General features: G+C 39.5%; 1 protein-coding gene across 1 annotated transcript; it reads left to right on the forward strand.

Annotated features, from left to right (window-relative positions):
* Positions 1–6293: 6293 nt before the first annotated feature.
* calm2b (calmodulin 2b, (phosphorylase kinase, delta)) lies at positions 6294–11744 on the forward strand. Its single transcript, XM_042767658.1, has 6 exons — positions 6294–6422; positions 7594–7624; positions 10334–10477; positions 10641–10747; positions 10848–10983; positions 11096–11744. The coding sequence occupies exons 1-6, from the start codon at positions 6420–6422 to the stop codon at positions 11122–11124; spliced, it is 450 nt and encodes a 149-aa protein (XP_042623592.1). The 5' UTR covers positions 6294–6419; the 3' UTR covers positions 11125–11744.
* The last annotated feature ends 7231 nt before the right edge of the window (positions 11745–18975 follow it).

The following is an 18975-nucleotide window of genomic DNA, read 5'->3' on the forward strand; positions in this document are numbered from 1 at the left end:
TCTGAGGTAAACATTTGATCTACATGTGTAGGAATAGTCAAGTAATGTGTATATTTGCCAACATATGTACACACATGCAACCTTGTTCCACTGAACTGTAAGTCACTTTTCAAACTTGAGAAAACAGGTTGAAGGACAAACCAAAGCTGCAGAGGCATTATTATTTCATCTGTTTTATCAGTTCTCCCTTCACTCATATGTATCAGTTTTTACGCATCTGTATACAGTTGTGTCCTATTCGAGGTTCACCCAGAAATTAAAATTCTGTCATTTATTCACCCTCATGTCATTCCAGATCTGTATGACTTCTTCTGTGGAACATAGAAGATTATCTGAGAATTAAATAAATTGAGATAAATGTATTTTTTTATATAATGAAAGTCACAATGGTAACCAAAAGTGTTTGTTTACCAACAATATTTTGATTACCAAAATATCTTCTTTTATGTTCCACAGAAGAAAGAAAGTTGTACATTTGCAATGACATGAGGATGATTAAATATTCATGTTTGAGTTAACTATGGCTTTAAGATGACACTTTTATTTCTTGCTTTCTCTTTCAATCAAAATTCAATCAGAAAATCTCTTCCGCATCTTATCAAAATTCTGTACGTTGAAAAGTTGAGATGTGTACAGTGGTGTGTGTTCAGTGTAAAAATAGGTGGGTGATTACCGACTAAAATTAAAGGAAATGTTCACCAAAAAATTAAATTTTTTCCAATGTAATAGTAATATTATGTATAGAGGATTCGTATTTTAGCAGGAAGCAACCGTTTGAAGCTAAAAGCATCTTAATGATGAATTTGTTCATTACAAACACGCAGCTTTTCACTTCACAAGACGTTAATGGATGGACTGGAGCCATGTGGATTACTGTGATGTTTTTATGAGCTGTGGAACTCTTATTCTGATGGCACCCATTCACTGCAGAGGATCCACTGGTGAGCAATCTTGGATAGCCTGAACATGAGTACATTTTCAGCAAATGTTCATATTTTAGGTGAACTCTTCCTTTAAGGCTTTACCTTAGAAACGATTACATCAGGTTGATAAATAAAATGATTCGATTATGTATGTTACAAATGAATATACTGTATACAAAAGGGACTGCGACTAAATGTGTATATACATGCCAAATTATGTATGTAAACAACCTGTATCTGATGCAATCCTATTAATGTTAGAGGTATTGTGCTCCAGTGAATTCCGTATGGGCCGAGTGAGAGTGTGTTTGTTCTCTGCAGTGGCCTTTTGTGGCAGGATGGCCTGCTTTAATGGGGGTGGCAGCCTGCTGCATCGCTCTGGACTGTGGCCAGATGCAGTGGTCTGACTGTTACTGCTGTGACAGGGCAAAACTGGGAGCACTGCAGAGGATTAAATCACTGGAATATGGACCCACAGTACCCTCAGTACCCTCTGTTGTATTGAGATATACCTGTCATCATTTCTAGTTCAGATAATGGTAATTTGTGCATAATGTCAAACTTATATACATGCAGAAATAGTGGTGTAAGTGGTGTTACTGTAAGACCATAATCATTAATACCACATACACCACAAAAGGCAACAAGAAGCAAAAGAGAGAGAGAGAGAGAGAGAGAGAAATATACATATATATATATATAGAGAGAGAGAGAGAGAGAGAGAGAGAGATACATAATAAGCAGCAATAGTGGTGTCATTATTTATAGGTTTAAATCCTGAGTACATGCATTCAGTGCACAATAACATGTTAATGATCCATTTTCAGCGCCATATTCATATATCTGTACCATCATGTTTAATGTCAATATATTTTATGACACTATTTTATATGCTGTCCAGACCATATAACATTCTTATTGCAAGACCATAATAAAAATGTAAAATTACTGTTTTATGCCACTTTTCTCTGTTATAATACATGCACTTACAGTATGGTATTTGATCTTCTAAAAATATCTAAATATATAAATAAACCAGCAATACTGGTGTCAATAACTGTAAATCATCAAGACAAGTAGACAGTACAGTAGTACAAAAGGCAACAAGGGGCAATAAAATGATTTCTGGAAGAACACAATATAAGGACCAGCCAAAAAAAAGCTGTCAATTGTTACTTCATTCAGTCATTTGTCAGTAATTGCCATTGTCAGCACAATGGACATGCATATTTAGTCTTCTCGTTGTTTTCTGTTAAATAGCATCTCAGTAACTTGGCCATCAGTAAGTACTGAACAGAGTGTCTGAGTGTGAGAACAGCCAAGTCTTGCATATCAGATGTCTAAAACTGGGCTGTCTGGAATAAAAGAGAGAGCGAAAGAGCGAGAGAGAGAGAGAGTCTAAAAGGTTAAATATAATATGGAATTCATCTTGAAGATGCATATATTGCATGTGTATTTTGCTATCGTGTTAACGAACAGATACAATCTCTAATAAAGATCAGTAGAATAAAAATACAGTTTGTTCTCTACATATAAAGCTCCTTGTTAATTATATGGAGCATTCTGTGATGTCAAATAGGTCTCACTAAATACATGGTTAAATATTAATGCTGTACTGTATGTGAAACTGAAGCCTCTGCTGTACTTGAATTACAGGTAGCAGTTTACAATGTCTGAGACACACAACAACACTGATCAAGAAAGTTTAGGGTGAATATATTATAGAAATATTCATAGCATATTAATTAGCTTTAAAATGTATTTGTTCCCTTTATCAAGCTATCTTGTAAGGTCACTGCTTTTTTACCATTACTAGGTTAAGCGATTTGAAAGGTTTAACAGTAATCCTAGTTGCATTATCAGTTATGATGCACTTTAACCTGCCATGTTTAAGCATTTTATTTGCAGCAATTAAAGCTATCTTTGAGGTTATATATAGAGGAATATAGAGGAATGTGACATAATTTATATCCATTGTAGACAGAAATCAGTGCTTCTAAATCTAATCCTATTCAGTGTTGCAGTCATGTATTCTTTGAATCTTATTATGGAATGTCTTGTTTTGTTTACACTATCATGTACATGCATTCAGGCAGTTTATTATGTCGCCTCTTTTATAGATATTATGTCAACATAAAGAACATTGTGGACTTAAAAAGACTGCATTATCTAATAACATTACATTTAATAATTTCAATTATGAAGATAGCCAAATCTCTCTGAACACTAAACACCAAAAATTAAGCTACTTTTTTTTTTTAAGAGATCACTGATCTCTTAAAGCTCCTGATGTTAATAGCCACAAAATACTATTTTTCTGTTCCTTTAATTCTGATTTATTTATTGTTCTTATTGAGAAATTTGACAGAGGTGGTAGATTGTAGGAATATAAATCCCCTTTATAAATCCGGCTTTACTTCCAAAGATCCAGAGCTTGTCTGTTACGAGTCAAGATTCAAGCCTCTGTGAATTCCACAGTGGTTTCTGTAACAAAATCTGAATTGAATTTTCCAGAATTGAATTTAAAACATCCTCCATGCATTCCTGACAGACAGCCTATGTCAGTTTGGTATAAATCTCGAACATAATTACTAAGTATCTTGCACATTTTTGTGCCGTTTGCCTAACATTGACAACTGCTGCCTTTACTATTTGGCTACACGATTTTTGGCAGTCATTCAAAAAAGAGAGAGGGAAACGGATGGATACTCAGAAAGGGAAAGACAACCTCAGTCATGCTGTTTTTCCTTTATGTACAGCTTCGACAACACAACCACACAGACACACGTGTACACAGCCCTACAAGGGTCTATGTTGGGAAACCGGAGCCTGGTGTTGCAAAGTCTGCCAGTATTCAGTACAAAGCCTCAATGTACATTAAGAATTAATAGGTCTTCAGTTTCATGGCCCTCACTCTGAGTAAACACCTGAGTGGTCAGGAGCTCTTTATACCAGTGATTATCAACCATCTGTGTCTCACATGGCTTTTTATGGCCTCAATTACCCATTCACAGACCCTGGCATCTTATTACCAAATGTCTTGGCATAGTTGAAAGCAATACCGTGGTTTAGCTGTACTCATTTTACTAGATTAAAATTGTGAGTACGTGAATTCAGTTGAACATGATAATGATCATTTTTCAGTGTCATATTTATATTGTGCTATATTCACGTATTTGCACCATAATATTTATCATTATGACATTTTATGACACTACAATGTTTCCCTAACAATATCACTTTCTCATTGCAAGGCCATAATAAAAAAAAGTTGTAAAATAACTATTAAAAAATGAAATCTGACTGTTTTAGTCTATAATTTTATATTTTATTTTTAAATGTAGTTTAAGTTTCAGTCATTTTGTTATGTGCTTTTGTCACTTTTTATTCGTTTTTGTTATTGAAAATTTCTATTTAGCTTTATTTTATATTGATTTGGTTTTTAGTTGGTTTTAGTTTCACAGTGTGTGTGTGTGTGTGTGTGTGTGTGTGTGTGTGTGTGTGTGTGTGTGTGTTCTTCTAAAAACTAAATTTATTTTTATCCCAACAAATGTCCTTGAAAGCTCATTTTTATGTTGCCACCCAAATGAAATATTGCACAATACATTTTCTGTCTAAATAGCAACACTGCAGAAAAAAAGTTTTTTTTTTTTTTTTTTTTTTTTTTTTTATGTTGTGGAGACCTAGGAAGACAGATCAAGTCTTACAGGAATTATAAAGTTTTAAGATACCAGACAGCCCTCTGCACCCAGACAGTGTGGAAACTTTTAGGTAACCTGAAAGAGGCATAAAACACACGTGTTGCATGTGTTGTGGGTATAACCACTGCATGATTCACTCTTTCCCTTGGTTTTACAAGCTCTAGAAAGGCAAACATGCAGGAACCACCCAAGTTCATGCTGTACTCTTTTAGATGTAACTGTTTTCTTAAAAGGAAGTTTGATTCAGTCATCTCCTTTTTGGAGGGGTGGTGGTTAGAGTTGAGGGGGTGCACAGGCATGGAAAACATCTGGGGTAAATAATGAAGCCTATGATCCAACAGCACCTAAGACGAATACAATACAAATGCATCACATTAACAATACTGAGGGCTGTTCACTCAACTGATAATCTCAGTTGCTCCTGCTGCTCTTTTGGTATGAAAATGCCTCAACCCCCCTCAGCAACAGTCTGTCTTCTCATCCCTTCAGTATCCAACAGACCTGGGACATGGCCAGAGACAGGTGGCCTGCAAGGAGGGAGCTAAGGCAGTCAAGCACTGAGAAGCTGGCTAGGTGCTTGAGTAGGCCTTGATAAACACAACAGGATCTGGTTGATGGCATCACTACTTTTGCTATTGTTTCTGACTTTTTGAAGTTGTATTAATTAAACTTCTTTCTTTATGGTATAGGACTATTGATTTGCTTTTTCTGTATTGTTTTGTTTGTTCAATGATTAAAAAAAAGCAGATACAGTGAGTGCCTTAAAATGACCATTCAACAATAAAACATTTAATCAGATATTTTGGGCTTGTTATGCTTAAACCAGTAAGGGTTTTCAATCTTGATAGAACCACCAGTTTTAATAATCATTAATAATAACATTTTAATAATCATTCTAATTCGATAAGAATAGGGACACCATAACTATAAAGATAACAACACAGAGAAACAATATCTTTGGAATCACTTTCAGAATTATTTATTTATTTTTGCAGCTGAAGGATGAAAAAAACATTGAAAAAACATTGCGGATTAAAGTTACACTTAAGTTGCACAACTTTCCTTTGTTTACACATTTAATGCACATTCTAAAAAAGGTTATTTGAATCTAAAAATTTTACAATGTGTGCATAAACTACAGCCCAACACAATACAATTAAGCTCTTATGGAGAACATATGTTTTCTTATCTGTGTGAAGATGCCTTGTAAATATCAGGACCATACTAAGAAATGTGGGTATATTTTACATCAAATTTGAGTGTTATGTAATTGAAAAAAAAAAAATCTTAACATTCACCAAGAACATTAACACTTTAATTTTGCCCCCCTAATGTGGAATTCACAACAGCTCAGGTGATTGCCTATTTCAGCTCTACGTTACATGGCATTTATGGCCGGGCAAATTCTACTGTGCGCGACCAGGGAGTGACGCATTGCAGGTACAAACGAACCAATCAGAGGCATCCGCACAACCGCAACGCGATAAGTATTCTTCCGCCGTCAGATAGTCCGCCTGTATTTTTGCCTCAAGATCAGCCGATAGCACAATACAATACCATATCGTTTTTGAAGAAGGACCTGTATCACGTTTACTCAAGCTTAGTTTAGTTTCGTGGGCAAATATCGCGGCATTTCCGACGCACCCCTAGCCAGAATGCAGTGCGGTAGGCGGATGGATACAGCAAGATGGGAGGTGTTTATGTACGACCGTTAAGGCGGGTCTATACCAATACTCCGACCACCATTTGTGAATCTCTCGCGGAGACGGAGGGACACAGGCAGTAAAAAGAAAAAATGGTGAGTGCACACCAATATTTCTAATAAATTATGGATATGCGTTAATGAAAAGATAAAAGACCTTAAGAAATATTTTCGCGGAAATAAAGAAGTCAAGAAATAGATAAAAGAGTTTTCTTCAGTCGTTTACAGAAATATGCCGCCAAATTTACGAATAAGTTAGAGTGGATGAAGGACTAACAGTTATAACCTAACGTTACCCACCGCATCGCATCTTCTATCGTTATTCTCTCGGGTTTTACTGTAATGTTTGTCATATTCCGCTTCTTGTTTTTAAATATCTAAGGCTATGAGTTTGGGATTTGTGATTTTGCGTAAAGGAAGTAACGTAACGTTAACTTTACTGAACTTCAGAGGTCTGCTTGAGCCCATTCCGTTTTCCTATCGAGATCGTAGTTTTGACTAAACTTTGTAATAGGGTTTAGAAAGTCACAGTATATACAGTCTTTGACAGAATAAGTTTCTATATAAGCTCTGTTTGAACCAGAAGTGTCCTGGTTGGTTTAACTTAGTTGTTAAGTTGACTGGACAGCAGCACATGTGAGCTAAGTTACGTTAGCTTGCCCGGCCATAACGGATTTCTGTAAGAAAAGTAACCTTTGCTAATTAAACCGAGAAAAAAAACTGTAATGTGATGTGTTTTTTGCATAAAGTCGTGGAGGGTGTATTCTAATTCTTGAACCATCATAAGATATTAATGTTCAGTATCACACCTATTTTGGCCAAATATCCGTTCATTTTAATGCGCGCGTTCATGTTAAAACGTAACGTTCGTGATCAGATTCAGTCATTATGAAGTAGCCTGCAGTTCTCTTACTAGGTTACTCGAGCATTATGGCACAAGGCTACTTTAACAATAAAAAGGTTGAATTACTTTCTAAAATGACTGTCTATAGTGCCACGAGGGAATGTTTCACCAAACACTGGGAATCAGGTGGGTGGATGAACTGCTGTTGTTAGGAGTGTCCAAATACCGTCGCTATGGAGGGACTTTATTCTCTCCAGCTGGTGTCGTAACATTTGGAGACAGGCAATCTGAGGGCTTTGTTTGCTCTCACACGGGTTGCTAGATATTGATGTCAGAGAACCAAAATACTATGAATTTAGTGACTATATCCTCCACACTGTGTAGTAAGTAATATGGTTGTTTGTCATCTCTTTCCATCCCCAGGCTGATCAACTCACAGAGGAGCAAATAGCTGGTAAGGATATGCACTTTGCTTACACACCCCTTCCAGTTTCTGTACTTGATTATAGAGTTTTGCAATAGCTTGGCTGTTCTAGTTTTTTTTATAATTGCTAATTTGTTGCATTTTAAGGTTGTAACTTAGTCAAAACTGTGTGCATGGATGGGTTTTTGCTTGCTTGAATGTGCAGGCTCATAACTTTTGCAGCTTCTTACAAGAAATCTGTGAACCTAAACTATAACCGATACTGTACATATAAGTGTAACTGTAATTTAAGTGATTTTCGTATGTTAAATTACAATTTATACTTTTTTTTTTTTTTTTTAGTGTATTTTTTAAATTATTGCATTAAAGGTGCCATATGTAAGTTTTTGACTCTACTAAAGCATAAAAATACCATAATATGTTTGCAGATATATATAAAAAAAAAAAACATGCTAAATTAACATACTTGTTCATCTGAAAAACAATGCTACAGTCAGTTATTCTCCTTTGATAATGTGCGTTTCGGGCCAGAATGTCTGCCTCTGTTTTGGTTTGTGAAACCTGCCCACTGCCAGTGGTTTCCCATACATTGATTTATTTGTGAAGGCCACAATATCAACACTGACCGCCACAAATAGATTTTCCAAAAGGCTTTGACTTAGTTGAATAAACATGAGCACTGTTTCAAAATCAAAATGTGGCACAGGTGTTTTTATATGAATGTTTTTTTTTTTGAAGGGAACTGACTGTCTTCAGAAAAGATTTGATGTCATTTTTATTTAATCTTTCCTAGTCGTTACATGGGAAACCGCTATTTCTGCCGCTCCAAAAGCACCTCATGCTGGCAGAGAATGAATTTGCACTTTCAATAAGCACGTCTGCTGTTTTAAATTTACATTATATACATATAGATTTCCCCCAGGGGTAGTGTCGCCACACATAGTGTGTAAAGGGCCGTACACACCGGGACGAATATCGGCGCGCGTTATTCGCCAGCGTTTTTCAACGCGTTTTTTGTGTTCACACCCAAGCGATTTTCGCTGACGATGAGCCGAGTGAACATGCAAATTCATTCCCTGACATTAGATGGCGCTTAATGTAAAACAGAAATACTAGAAATACTAGTTCTCTTTTATCAAGATTTTTGTAATCGCTGTCGCGTTTGTCATATAGTTTTTTGTGTTCCGACACCAACGAGACCAGCAACTCTACATTCATCTTGCCTTGCATCTTCTTCGTCTTATTTCTTCCCGGCAGTGTAGACGTTACTTGGCGTATATCTTCTTCGCCGTTAGGTATGTGTGCTCAGCAAGACAGTTTTTGTGTTTGAGCGCCCCCAAGTTGTGTTTTACTGTAACTTCAGAAGCTCCAGACACGTGTGCAAAAGCGCCATTCTCATTGGTCGTATAGTTTTTGACGCGGTGCGTCAAACCAAAAAAACGAACCCGAGGCGTTTTTTAAAAAATGACATTTTTACGCGTGGCGTTTTTTGCGTCGGTGTGCACACTCACATTGGCGCCCTTTGTTTAGTCACGAGGCGTTAAACGTCGGCGAATATCGCGCGCGAAATTCGTCCCGGTGTGAACAGGCCTTTAGTCTGTGGAAAACAGTAATTTATAATAAAAATGTATATACATACATTCACACTATGTATGTAACTATATATAGTCCTTTATTCATTATATATAAACAAAAACTATTATCAGGACAAAAACACAAGAACGTTTTTAATACTTTAACTAAAATTAAAATAGACAAATAAAAACTGATTCAAAATATAAATAAGCACTTAAATATTGTTTATTAATGGAGTTATTATAATTATTTTAATTTTGTTATATTGAGGTGGGAAAGTTGTAATTGTTCTGTATTTTGTGTTGTTTCTTTGGATAGTGATAAGTGAGCCCAATGCATTTCATTAAGCTTCAGTATTATTTTACATGTGTTTAGTAAAATATTTTGAATGGACCCATGTTTTGTGTAATAGGAAACCTCTGTAAAGCATCTGTAATGTCTGATGATATATCACAGGAAGTATCAAATAGTCTCATCAGCTCTGCTCGATGGGCATTGTTGGCACAGGGGAGTTTGTGTTGCCCTTTAGTATTCAGACCTCTGGGCAAATGCATGCACTGCTGAAATGCACTCTCACTTGTCACAATAGTTTTTTCCCTACTATGCCTGCAAGGATCAATTCTCCTCATTTAAACTGATCAGTGATTGTGCTGACTCTTACTCGACTTTTACAAAATGTTGTCTTTTGAAAATGAATGTAGAAGGCACTTAAGGCATCTACGCAAAGTGATTTGTTTTGCATGTTGTCTGCGCGTGAAACTAATGGTGCTCGGCAGGTCTGGTTGAACTGCCTTCACTGAAAGGCCTTAAAACAAGCACTAGTTGTCAGCTGTTGCCATGGCTCCAGGGTGTTTGTGTGTTTCTTCCACAGCATCCTGTCATCCAAGACATTTATCGATGGAGGCGTTTGTTGTTACTGGTCTTGGCAACAGACAACTATGTAATAAATGCTACTTTTAGGATTGGGATCTTGGGTTTTTTTTGCAAAGTGGCCATGTGGAATTAATATTCGAAAAGCTTGACATGAAGAAGAACTTTACCTGTTCCTTTTGTTCATTGCTAAAATTGAAAAGCAAATGATATGTATGATATTTGCAGTAGGGTTTATGAATCTGTGATTATGTGGCTCAAACTCTGATGTGTCTTCCCTGGTTATCCTTCCAGAGTTCAAAGAGGCGTTCTCGCTATTTGACAAAGATGGGGATGGCACCATCACCACAAAAGAGCTGGGCACTGTCATGCGTTCCCTTGGCCAGAACCCTACAGAGGCGGAGCTGCAGGATATGATCAATGAGGTGGATGCAGATGGTGAGGACACATTTTTGTTGCTACATTAGCCATCAGCATGATGTTAACTCTTGCGAGTAGGGTTTAATTTGCATATGACTTGAAACCATTTTCATTAAGTGTTTTTTCATGATTAAAACATTATCATCACTTATCTTGACTGTGTATTTTACCCTTTAATCAGGTAATGGAACAATAGACTTCCCTGAGTTCCTGACGATGATGGCAAGAAAGATGAAGGACACTGACAGTGAGGAGGAGATCAGAGAAGCTTTCCGTGTCTTTGATAAAGTAAGGCTTCTGAAGAACTGTTGATTTCAGTAAACCTGTTATTATGGTTTTCATAGCAAAATTCCTAGACTTAATTTGGATGATTGTTCTCTTTGTTTAGGATGGGAATGGATATATCAGTGCTGCTGAGCTGCGCCATGTGATGACGAACTTGGGGGAGAAATTAACAGATGAGGAGGTGGATGAAATGATTAGAGAAGCAGACATTGATGGAGATGGTCAGGTCAATTATGAAGGTGAGTATCATAATTTACATAGCAAACTGTGTAAAGTTACAAATTTAGAATTGCACTTTTTTTGCAGTGACTCAAATTGATGCTCAATCCACCCTTTTCTCTTTCTTCGTAGAATTTGTACAGATGATGACAGCGAAGTGAAGGCCTTGTACAGAATTTCTTGTATAAAATTATCTGCCTTTTCTTGTTTTTAATTTCTGTAAAATGTTTAATTTGAATTTCTCCCCATCCTTTCCTGTCCAAAGGATCTGCATGTATACTAAAAGATTTGAGTGCTCATGCCTTCCCCAACTCCTAATCATCGTAAACAGTCTGTTAGAAGGAGCAGTTATGGGACCAGGTGATACGAATAGGCACAGATACTGACTACGCACAGGCCCCTTTTCCACTTCTTTTGCTCTGTCTGCCTGCCATCAAGGGTCCAGCTGACGGACAGTGTGGTGTCATTTCAACAATTTTTGGCATGATTCTTTTTTCTCTTTTGATTTAATGTGGAGGTGCAACTCTGCATGGACAATGGACTGAGTATAAATAGAAATGGGAAAAGTCCTCAGCATTGCACTATTGCAACATCTTTGAATTAAATACTAACGGGTTTATCGCCAGGTACTCATACACTCTAATCTTTTTGTATTTGTTCTGTTCTTACTATGCTTTTTAATTAGTCACTTTTCTTTTGTAACTGCTTAAGGCACAGCCATGCCTCAGAATCCATTCCAAGTTGTATATTTGTTTTCCAATAAAATTTACAATTTACCCAAGAACTGCTTCCCCTGCCTTTATTTCAAATGACTGCTCGGGTGGAATCCAAAAGAGAGAAGTCTTTTGGTTAATTAGCATTAAACTAGCATGATATGTCACTACTATTAAACTGGATTTACAATTGTTAGTCCACTCTAGTAATATGAAGATGGTTTTACCCACTTGTCATTGCTACATGCTTTGGTGTGACCTTGTATGATGATAATCAGTGAAATTAGGTTATTTTAAAGACTTGATTAGTCAAGCTGTCTTACATAGGAAAAATTGTGCAATTTCTGTTTAAATTGATATTTATGTTCGCAAATAACTTCTAAGGGACTACTGCATTCTCTGGCCAATCTGATGGCCATTGCTCTGCTGTTTACAGGATCGAAAGTAACAGACTTCAAACTACTTAGAACTTAAACGTGCACACTGAGGTTGCTTAGTCTACTGTTTCAAGTTTTATAACATGCTGCTAAATGCCACAGCTATTCAAAATCCTAATATCTGTATGGAACTGGTGCTCCTAAAACGTGCTCTAGGACCTCTGGTCAGACTTGCAGGCTAATTATCTTCCAACTCAAAAGCAGGATGCTTATTCTACTAAACCTCTTTTGCTGAACCAACCACTAAAGTTACAGTCTCCTTAAAAGGGCTTTTTAAAATGTTCCCTCATGTTGAATACAAACACTGCCGAGTGTTTCATTGTTAACAAGCTGTGCACAAATGGTGATGTGCCTTTTAAGTAATCACGTGTAGGTAACTGAAAAGGCTCATTCACAATGCAAACAAATGGTGGAGACCAATGAGGCATAAGCGGCTCACTGTATCGAGGGAGATATGTGCGCATCTCATCGCAGGGAACTATTTACCACAGTGCTGAGCTTTCTGACGTGTGATATTCATGTTCCATCACGTTTCCTAGCAACCGTGAATTCCAGTCTCACGGGTAGCTGCTTCCCTTTTCCAGTAGGCTCTAAAGGATCATCGGGATTGAGCAGTGCTCCAATGTTCACGTCATGTAACTATGCGACTGACTGACTGACAATGGAAATGTGTGGTGCTCTGTGGAGGAGGTAGAGTAAATAAAAGACAAGGCCAAACTTTGTATTTGTAAAGCCAGCCAATGGTGATACATGAGTAGACTTTTATTAAATGGAGACCTGCAGAAGAAAGAATGATTTCTGCCTTCTAGTGTTTCTGCCCCTCTGGTTTGTTTAAAGATTCTGTCCGTGTTATGGATTAAAAGGCACAGCAGACAAAGTCCACAAGACAACCGAGTCATGAGACCTTGTGATATTACTGCGATCCAGGCTAACAATAGCTCTTCCCCTTTCTGTTATGATATCAGGCCACCAAAGACACTCTATCACTGCACTATAAAAGATATCTCGAAACCACCTCAAGTCCTCACCAGCTCTTATGGTGTTATTTTAGTAATTTCTTCATTGTCATTGGAAAGGAACTGAAAATGAAATATGAGTTTTGGGAAGTGGCAAAGCAGGTTCAAATCTATTTTAAGTACAATCATTATGTTCTGCATGAGAGCTAATAATTGCCTCAGAGTAAAAAAAATGTAATCGGTAAAAGGTAACTGCAATTTTATTTATCAATCATGACTACATTTCACAATTGCGAATGTATATCTCACAATGTGACTACAGCTCAAAATGAAAACTTTGTCTCACAATTAAAACCTCATTGTTAATGTTTATCATATATCCTTGCTCAGAGAAAAAAATAAAAAAACAGAAAATTAAAAAAGAATAGAAGAAAATGAATATTGCAATTTTATTTCTCATAATTACACATTTAGATTTCACAGTTGCAACTTTATAACTTTAAACAATCAAGTCATGTATACCTCGCCTCAAAAAAAAAAAAAAAAGTTTGGAAATAAAAAAAATAATAAAAATGAAGAACTTATTTCTCATAATTGGGACTTAATATCTCTTATATCTTACAATGTCATTATAGCTTAAAATTAAAACTTCACAGTTTCCTGTTTTTCAAATAAAATTGATAAAGGTTTTTATTTTAATTTACTTTATTAAATTTATTTTAATTCTCATAATTGTGACTTTTTTTTATTATTGCAATTTCAAGTTATATTTAGACTTCATCTCACAATTACCTGAGGTGAAAACTGCCTTCCATGATTCTGAGATTATTATTGACCGTTGGTAACATTTAGCTTGGGAAAATATTGAATCATCTCATTAACTAGCACTCTGGTGTCAGGTGAGAGAGGTATTCACTGTCAAATATCCATCTCTGTCTTTTTGATTGTCCTCTTTCTGGAATGCATCAGCTGAAAAGTTCTCTGCTCATCTGGCCCTGGTGTTGTTACCATCCTTATGATTATTGCTATCACTCAGCAAGGACACAATGCCAGCCATTCTCAGAATGTGTCAGCTGCCTCACGTACAGCCTTCTGTACCACATTGACACTTAATAAGATCATCTTTCTCCCTGGGTCCTGGCTGTCCACCCTCTCTGTACGTGGTTTGGCAATCGCTGTGGCCATTATCACATGTTGCTGATGGATGTGTGTGTGAGCGCAAGCTCCCAGCTGCTCCTGTTGTTGTGCCATGATAAATGGGAAAGGGGTGTTTAATGGGCCCCTGTGCACTCTCGTGGTTATTTTTCAATCCTGGGTTCAGGGATGGCTCGGGGCGTTGCACCCCCTGGGCCCAGTTTGTACCAAAAAACAAGCCAAAAACAGAAATCACAGGAGGACGGCAATGAGAACAAACAGTTATTTCATACAAACGCCGCAGTGTTGGTCAGTTCAAAAGCCTTTTCCTCAGAGACTAAATTACAGCTCTAATTTAAAGGAACAAGATAGGCCCAGTTGCCTAGAAGCCCGGGGTTTGATTAGCCTCCTTGTATGGCAGCCAAGCCCAATTCAGATCTCAGCCAGGTTGGCAACTGCTCATAAAGAAGGAATTTTAATGGGGTTAGTGCTTGGCAGCCTCTTGGTCGCAACAGGTCTCCATAGTCAAGGTTTGGATGGGACAGTTTTTACAGCATGAGCCAAAATTAACACCTCCTCCTAAGTCTCTCTGCCCCTCTGAAGGGATTGAGTGACTCCTGCCTCGGGAGTCCGATGACATGTAATGTCAGTGTAACCGGATTACCAGGTTTGATTTAACCACACAAAAACACGAGTGCTCAATGTCCTCATCGTTGTTTGGGCACTTAGCCTGAAATCGAATGAAATCGAATGAATTAATGTGTGTAAAAGATGGCGGCGCGGCCACACGCAGCGGCTTCTCTCTGTCCCGACAGAACGGTGTTTTCGTGTTTTTTGTCTTGTGAGTCGCAGTGTTTTTGCACGTTGTCGTCACGTCTACCTGTCTGTAAGCGCAAATACAGTCGCGAGTTTCTGCTCGATGTCGGCAGAACCGCATTTTTACAGTTAAAAACTCCGCGCAAGCGGAACAGCTGCGGGATCTCGATCTGCTACGGAGGCCTTCACCATCATCGACCCCCACTACTGCATCTCGCCCGCAGCGGAGGCGCCACAAGCGGCGTGAGAGGAAGCAGAAGAGGGGGAAGCGCGGAGGTATCCGGGCTAGGCTAACGGCTAAACCCACACAAGCCATCTGTCCCCACCATCGTACTGGCTAACGTACGCTCGTTGGACAATAAACTGGACTACATTCGTTTACTACGCTCAACTCAGAGGACTGTAAGAGACTGTTGTGTTTTTGTGTTCACGGAAACATGGCTCAGCAACAGCGTTCCAGATGGCGCGATTCAGCTCGACCAGCTGACGTGCTATCGAGCGGACAGGGCTTTGTGTTTACATCAATGACGCGTGGTGCCGCGATACTGTTGTGATCAGCAAACACTGCTCAACCCTGGTGGAGTTTATGATTATTAAGTGCCGGCCGTTCTATCTGCCGAGGGAATATACTGCTATACTGCTCATTTCAGTGTACATTCCCCCATTCAACATCACCAGCAACAGGAACGACGCACTTAATGAACTGTACCAACACATCAGTGAGCAGCAGACAGCACACCCGGATGCTTTTCTCATCATAGCTGGGGATTTCAACCATGCTGACCTTAAGAGTGTGTTTCCAAAAATACACCAGCACATCAACTTTCCAACACGAGGTAATAACATTTTTGGACTTTGTTTACACCACACAGAGAGGAGCTTACAAAGCCCTCCCCCTCCCCCCACCTCGGAGCCTCAGATCACATCACTGTTATGCTAATGCCTGCATACAGACCACTCATTAAAGTCGCCAAACCAGTTTACAAACAGATTAAAGTGTGGCCAGAAGGATCATCAGAGATTCTTCAGGACTGCTTCAACACAACTGACTGGGACATGTTTAAACAGGCTGCCACATGCAATAACACCACTGACCTCCAGGAGTACTCAGAGACTGTTACTGCCTACATCAATAAGTGTATTGATGATGTAACGATCACAAAAAAAACTATCACTGTCCGGGCCAACCAGAAGCCATGGATGACGGGGGAGGTCTACAGACTCCTGAAGACACGGAATGCTGCCTTCAGAGCTGGAGATGAGGTGGGCCTTAGAACAGCCAGGGCCAACCTGTCCCGCGGCATCAGAGAGGCTAAGAGACAGCACTCCAGGAGGATAGCTCACCAATTCAGTAACAGTAGAGACACTAGGAGCCTGTGGCAGGGTATACAGACCATTACGGACTACAAGCCCCCACCACGGACCTGTGACAACAACATCTCTCTGCTGAACGAGCTGAACACCTTCTTCGCTCGCTTTGAGCAACAAAACAGCACCACTGCACAGAAGACTCCACCTCCTCCCGGCGACCAGGGGGATGACTCTGACCCCAGACAGTGTGAGGAGATCCTTCAGCAGGATCAATGCCCGCAAAGCTCCGGGTCCTGACAACATCCTGGGTGTGTACTGAAAGACTGTGCAGCAGAACTCACTGATGTCTTCACAGACATTTTTAACATCTCACTGAGTCAGGCTGTTATTCCCACATGCTTTAAAACTACCACTATCATCCCAGTCCCGAAGAAGCCATCTCCATCCTGCTTCAATGACTACCGTCCTGTTGCACTTACCCCCATCCTCATGAAGTGCTTTGAACGGCTAGTCATGCACCACATCAAGTCTGCCCTCCCCCCCCTCCCTTGACCCATTCCAGTTTGCATATCGGTCCAACCGGTCGACCGATGATGCCATCTCCACTGCCGTCCACTCAGCACTCACCCATCTGGGAAAAAAGGACTCTTATGTCAGAATGCTGTTCATAGACTTCAGTTCAGCATTCAACACAATCATCCCTCAACAGCTCATTCACAAACTGGTCGAGCTGGGGCTCAACACTTCGCTGTGCAACTGGCTGTTGGACTTTCTGACTGGAAGACCTCAGGCAGTACGGGTCGGCAGCAACACATCCAGCACCATCACACTGAACACTGGGGCCCCCCAAGGATGTGTGCTGAGCCCCCCTCCTCTTCACTCTGCTGACCCATGACTGCACACCGTCACACAGCTCCAACCTCTTCATTAAGTTTGCGGATGACACGACTGTGGTGGGTCTCATTAGCAACAGAGATGAGACAAACTACAGGAGCGAGGTGAGCCGCCTGGCCGGGTGGTGCAGTGACAACAATCTCTCTCTGAACGTGGAGAAGACGAAGGAGATTGTTGTAGACTTCAGGAGAGCACACACTCAGCACGTTCCTCTGACCATCAACGGTGCGACTGTGGAGAGAGTGAGCAGCACCAAGTTCCTGGGTGTGCACATCACAGAGGACCTCTCCTGGACCGACAACACTGCAGCACTGGCCAAGAAATCACAGCAGCGTCTCTACTTCCTCCGCAAACTGAGGAGAGCCAGAGGGCCCACCCCCCATCATGTACACATTCTACAGAGGCACCATCGAGAGCATCCTGACGAGCTGCATCACTGTGTGGTATGGCGCCTGCAACGCGTCCTGCCGAAAGACTCTACAACGCATAGTGAGAGCAGCTGAGAAGATCATTGGTTTATCTCTGACATTGTTACAGGACATTTATGGAACACGTCTCACCCGCAAAGCCCTCTGCATCACAGGTGATCCCACTCACCCATCACACAGCTTCTTCAGCCTGCTACCATCAGGGAGGAGACTGCGGAGTCTCCAGGCCAGGACCAGCAGACTGAAGGACAGCTTCATCCACCAGGCTGTCAGGAAGCTGAACTCCCTCCCGAACCTGCCCCCCCTCCCCTCTTCTTCCCCAGGCACCACTGAACTATGAAACCCCCCCCCCCCCCACCTCCCCCCCCCACACACACACACACACACTAATTATATTATATGATGACATGCACGAGTCACTTGTGCAGCATTGGTCTGCTCACTCACCGCTCACTACCTCATTCGGCATGTAATTGGCATGGAACTGACGTCATTCCACTACCTTTGGTGTCTTTTAACTTGTCAATTTAATAAGTGTTATTGTTTTTTTAATTTGTGATTTTTTTTTTGCACTAAAAATCTTTTAACTGCACTGTTGTTGACTTCATTGATTTGCACTATATCTGTCATTTACCTTGCGCTGCTTTATTTAACTTTATTTTTAACTTTTATTTTTATTATATGTCTTTTATATGTTTTTTTTTTTTTTTTTTTTTTTTTTTTTTTTTTATAAAATCCCTTATTGTATAATTGTATCTACATTTTATATTTGATCTAGTTAATTTTTTTAGGCTTTAATGTTAATGTTATCTGTATGCACCGGAGACTGAGAGTAACGCAATTTCGATTCTCTGTATGTATGTACTGTACATGTGGAAATTGACAATAAAGCAGACTTGAACTTGAACTTGAACTTAAAAAAAAACAAGCGATTTGTTTCAAACATAAAATGACCTTTTGGAAACCCACCGGATGAGACTGAGTCATAGGAGGCCTGATACGGACAAAATTGGGTCATAAAACTAATCCATTTTCATTAATGGTGGCTCGTTTTTCTGTCTAGAAAGGCACACTGTAGATACAAGCAACATGCGCTATTTCTGCCCACCTTCAAAGGCCAGGGAGGGGGTGGTGAGAGAGAGAGAGTGAGAGAGAGATCGGGGGTGGGAGGTGGAAGTTGCTGAAAATAGTGGAAAGCAATTAGAATATCACAAAGTTCAACCCTGGGGGGAAAAAAACTGGTGAGATTTTTGAAACAAAAGAGCTGTGTTCTCAGACGAGCAAGAAATTGAGGAGAGAAGCAAGAAAGAGATCAGGAGTTAA

This window comes from Cyprinus carpio, chromosome A12, assembly GCF_018340385.1.
Source record: "Cyprinus carpio isolate SPL01 chromosome A12, ASM1834038v1, whole genome shotgun sequence".
Taxonomy (NCBI): Eukaryota; Metazoa; Chordata; class Actinopteri; order Cypriniformes; family Cyprinidae; genus Cyprinus; species Cyprinus carpio.

What these genes read in the sequence shown, in the direction of transcription:
- calm2b (XM_042767658.1), top strand. An exon ending in CAATGAGGTGGATGCAGATG is followed by an intron (nt 10,478 to 10,640) that starts GTGAGGACACAT and finishes CCCTTTAATCAG; the next exon opens with GTAATGGAACAATAGACTTC. An exon ending in TGGTCAGGTCAATTATGAAG is followed by an intron (nt 10,984 to 11,095) that starts GTGAGTATCATA and finishes CTTTCTTCGTAG; the next exon opens with AATTTGTACAGATGATGACA.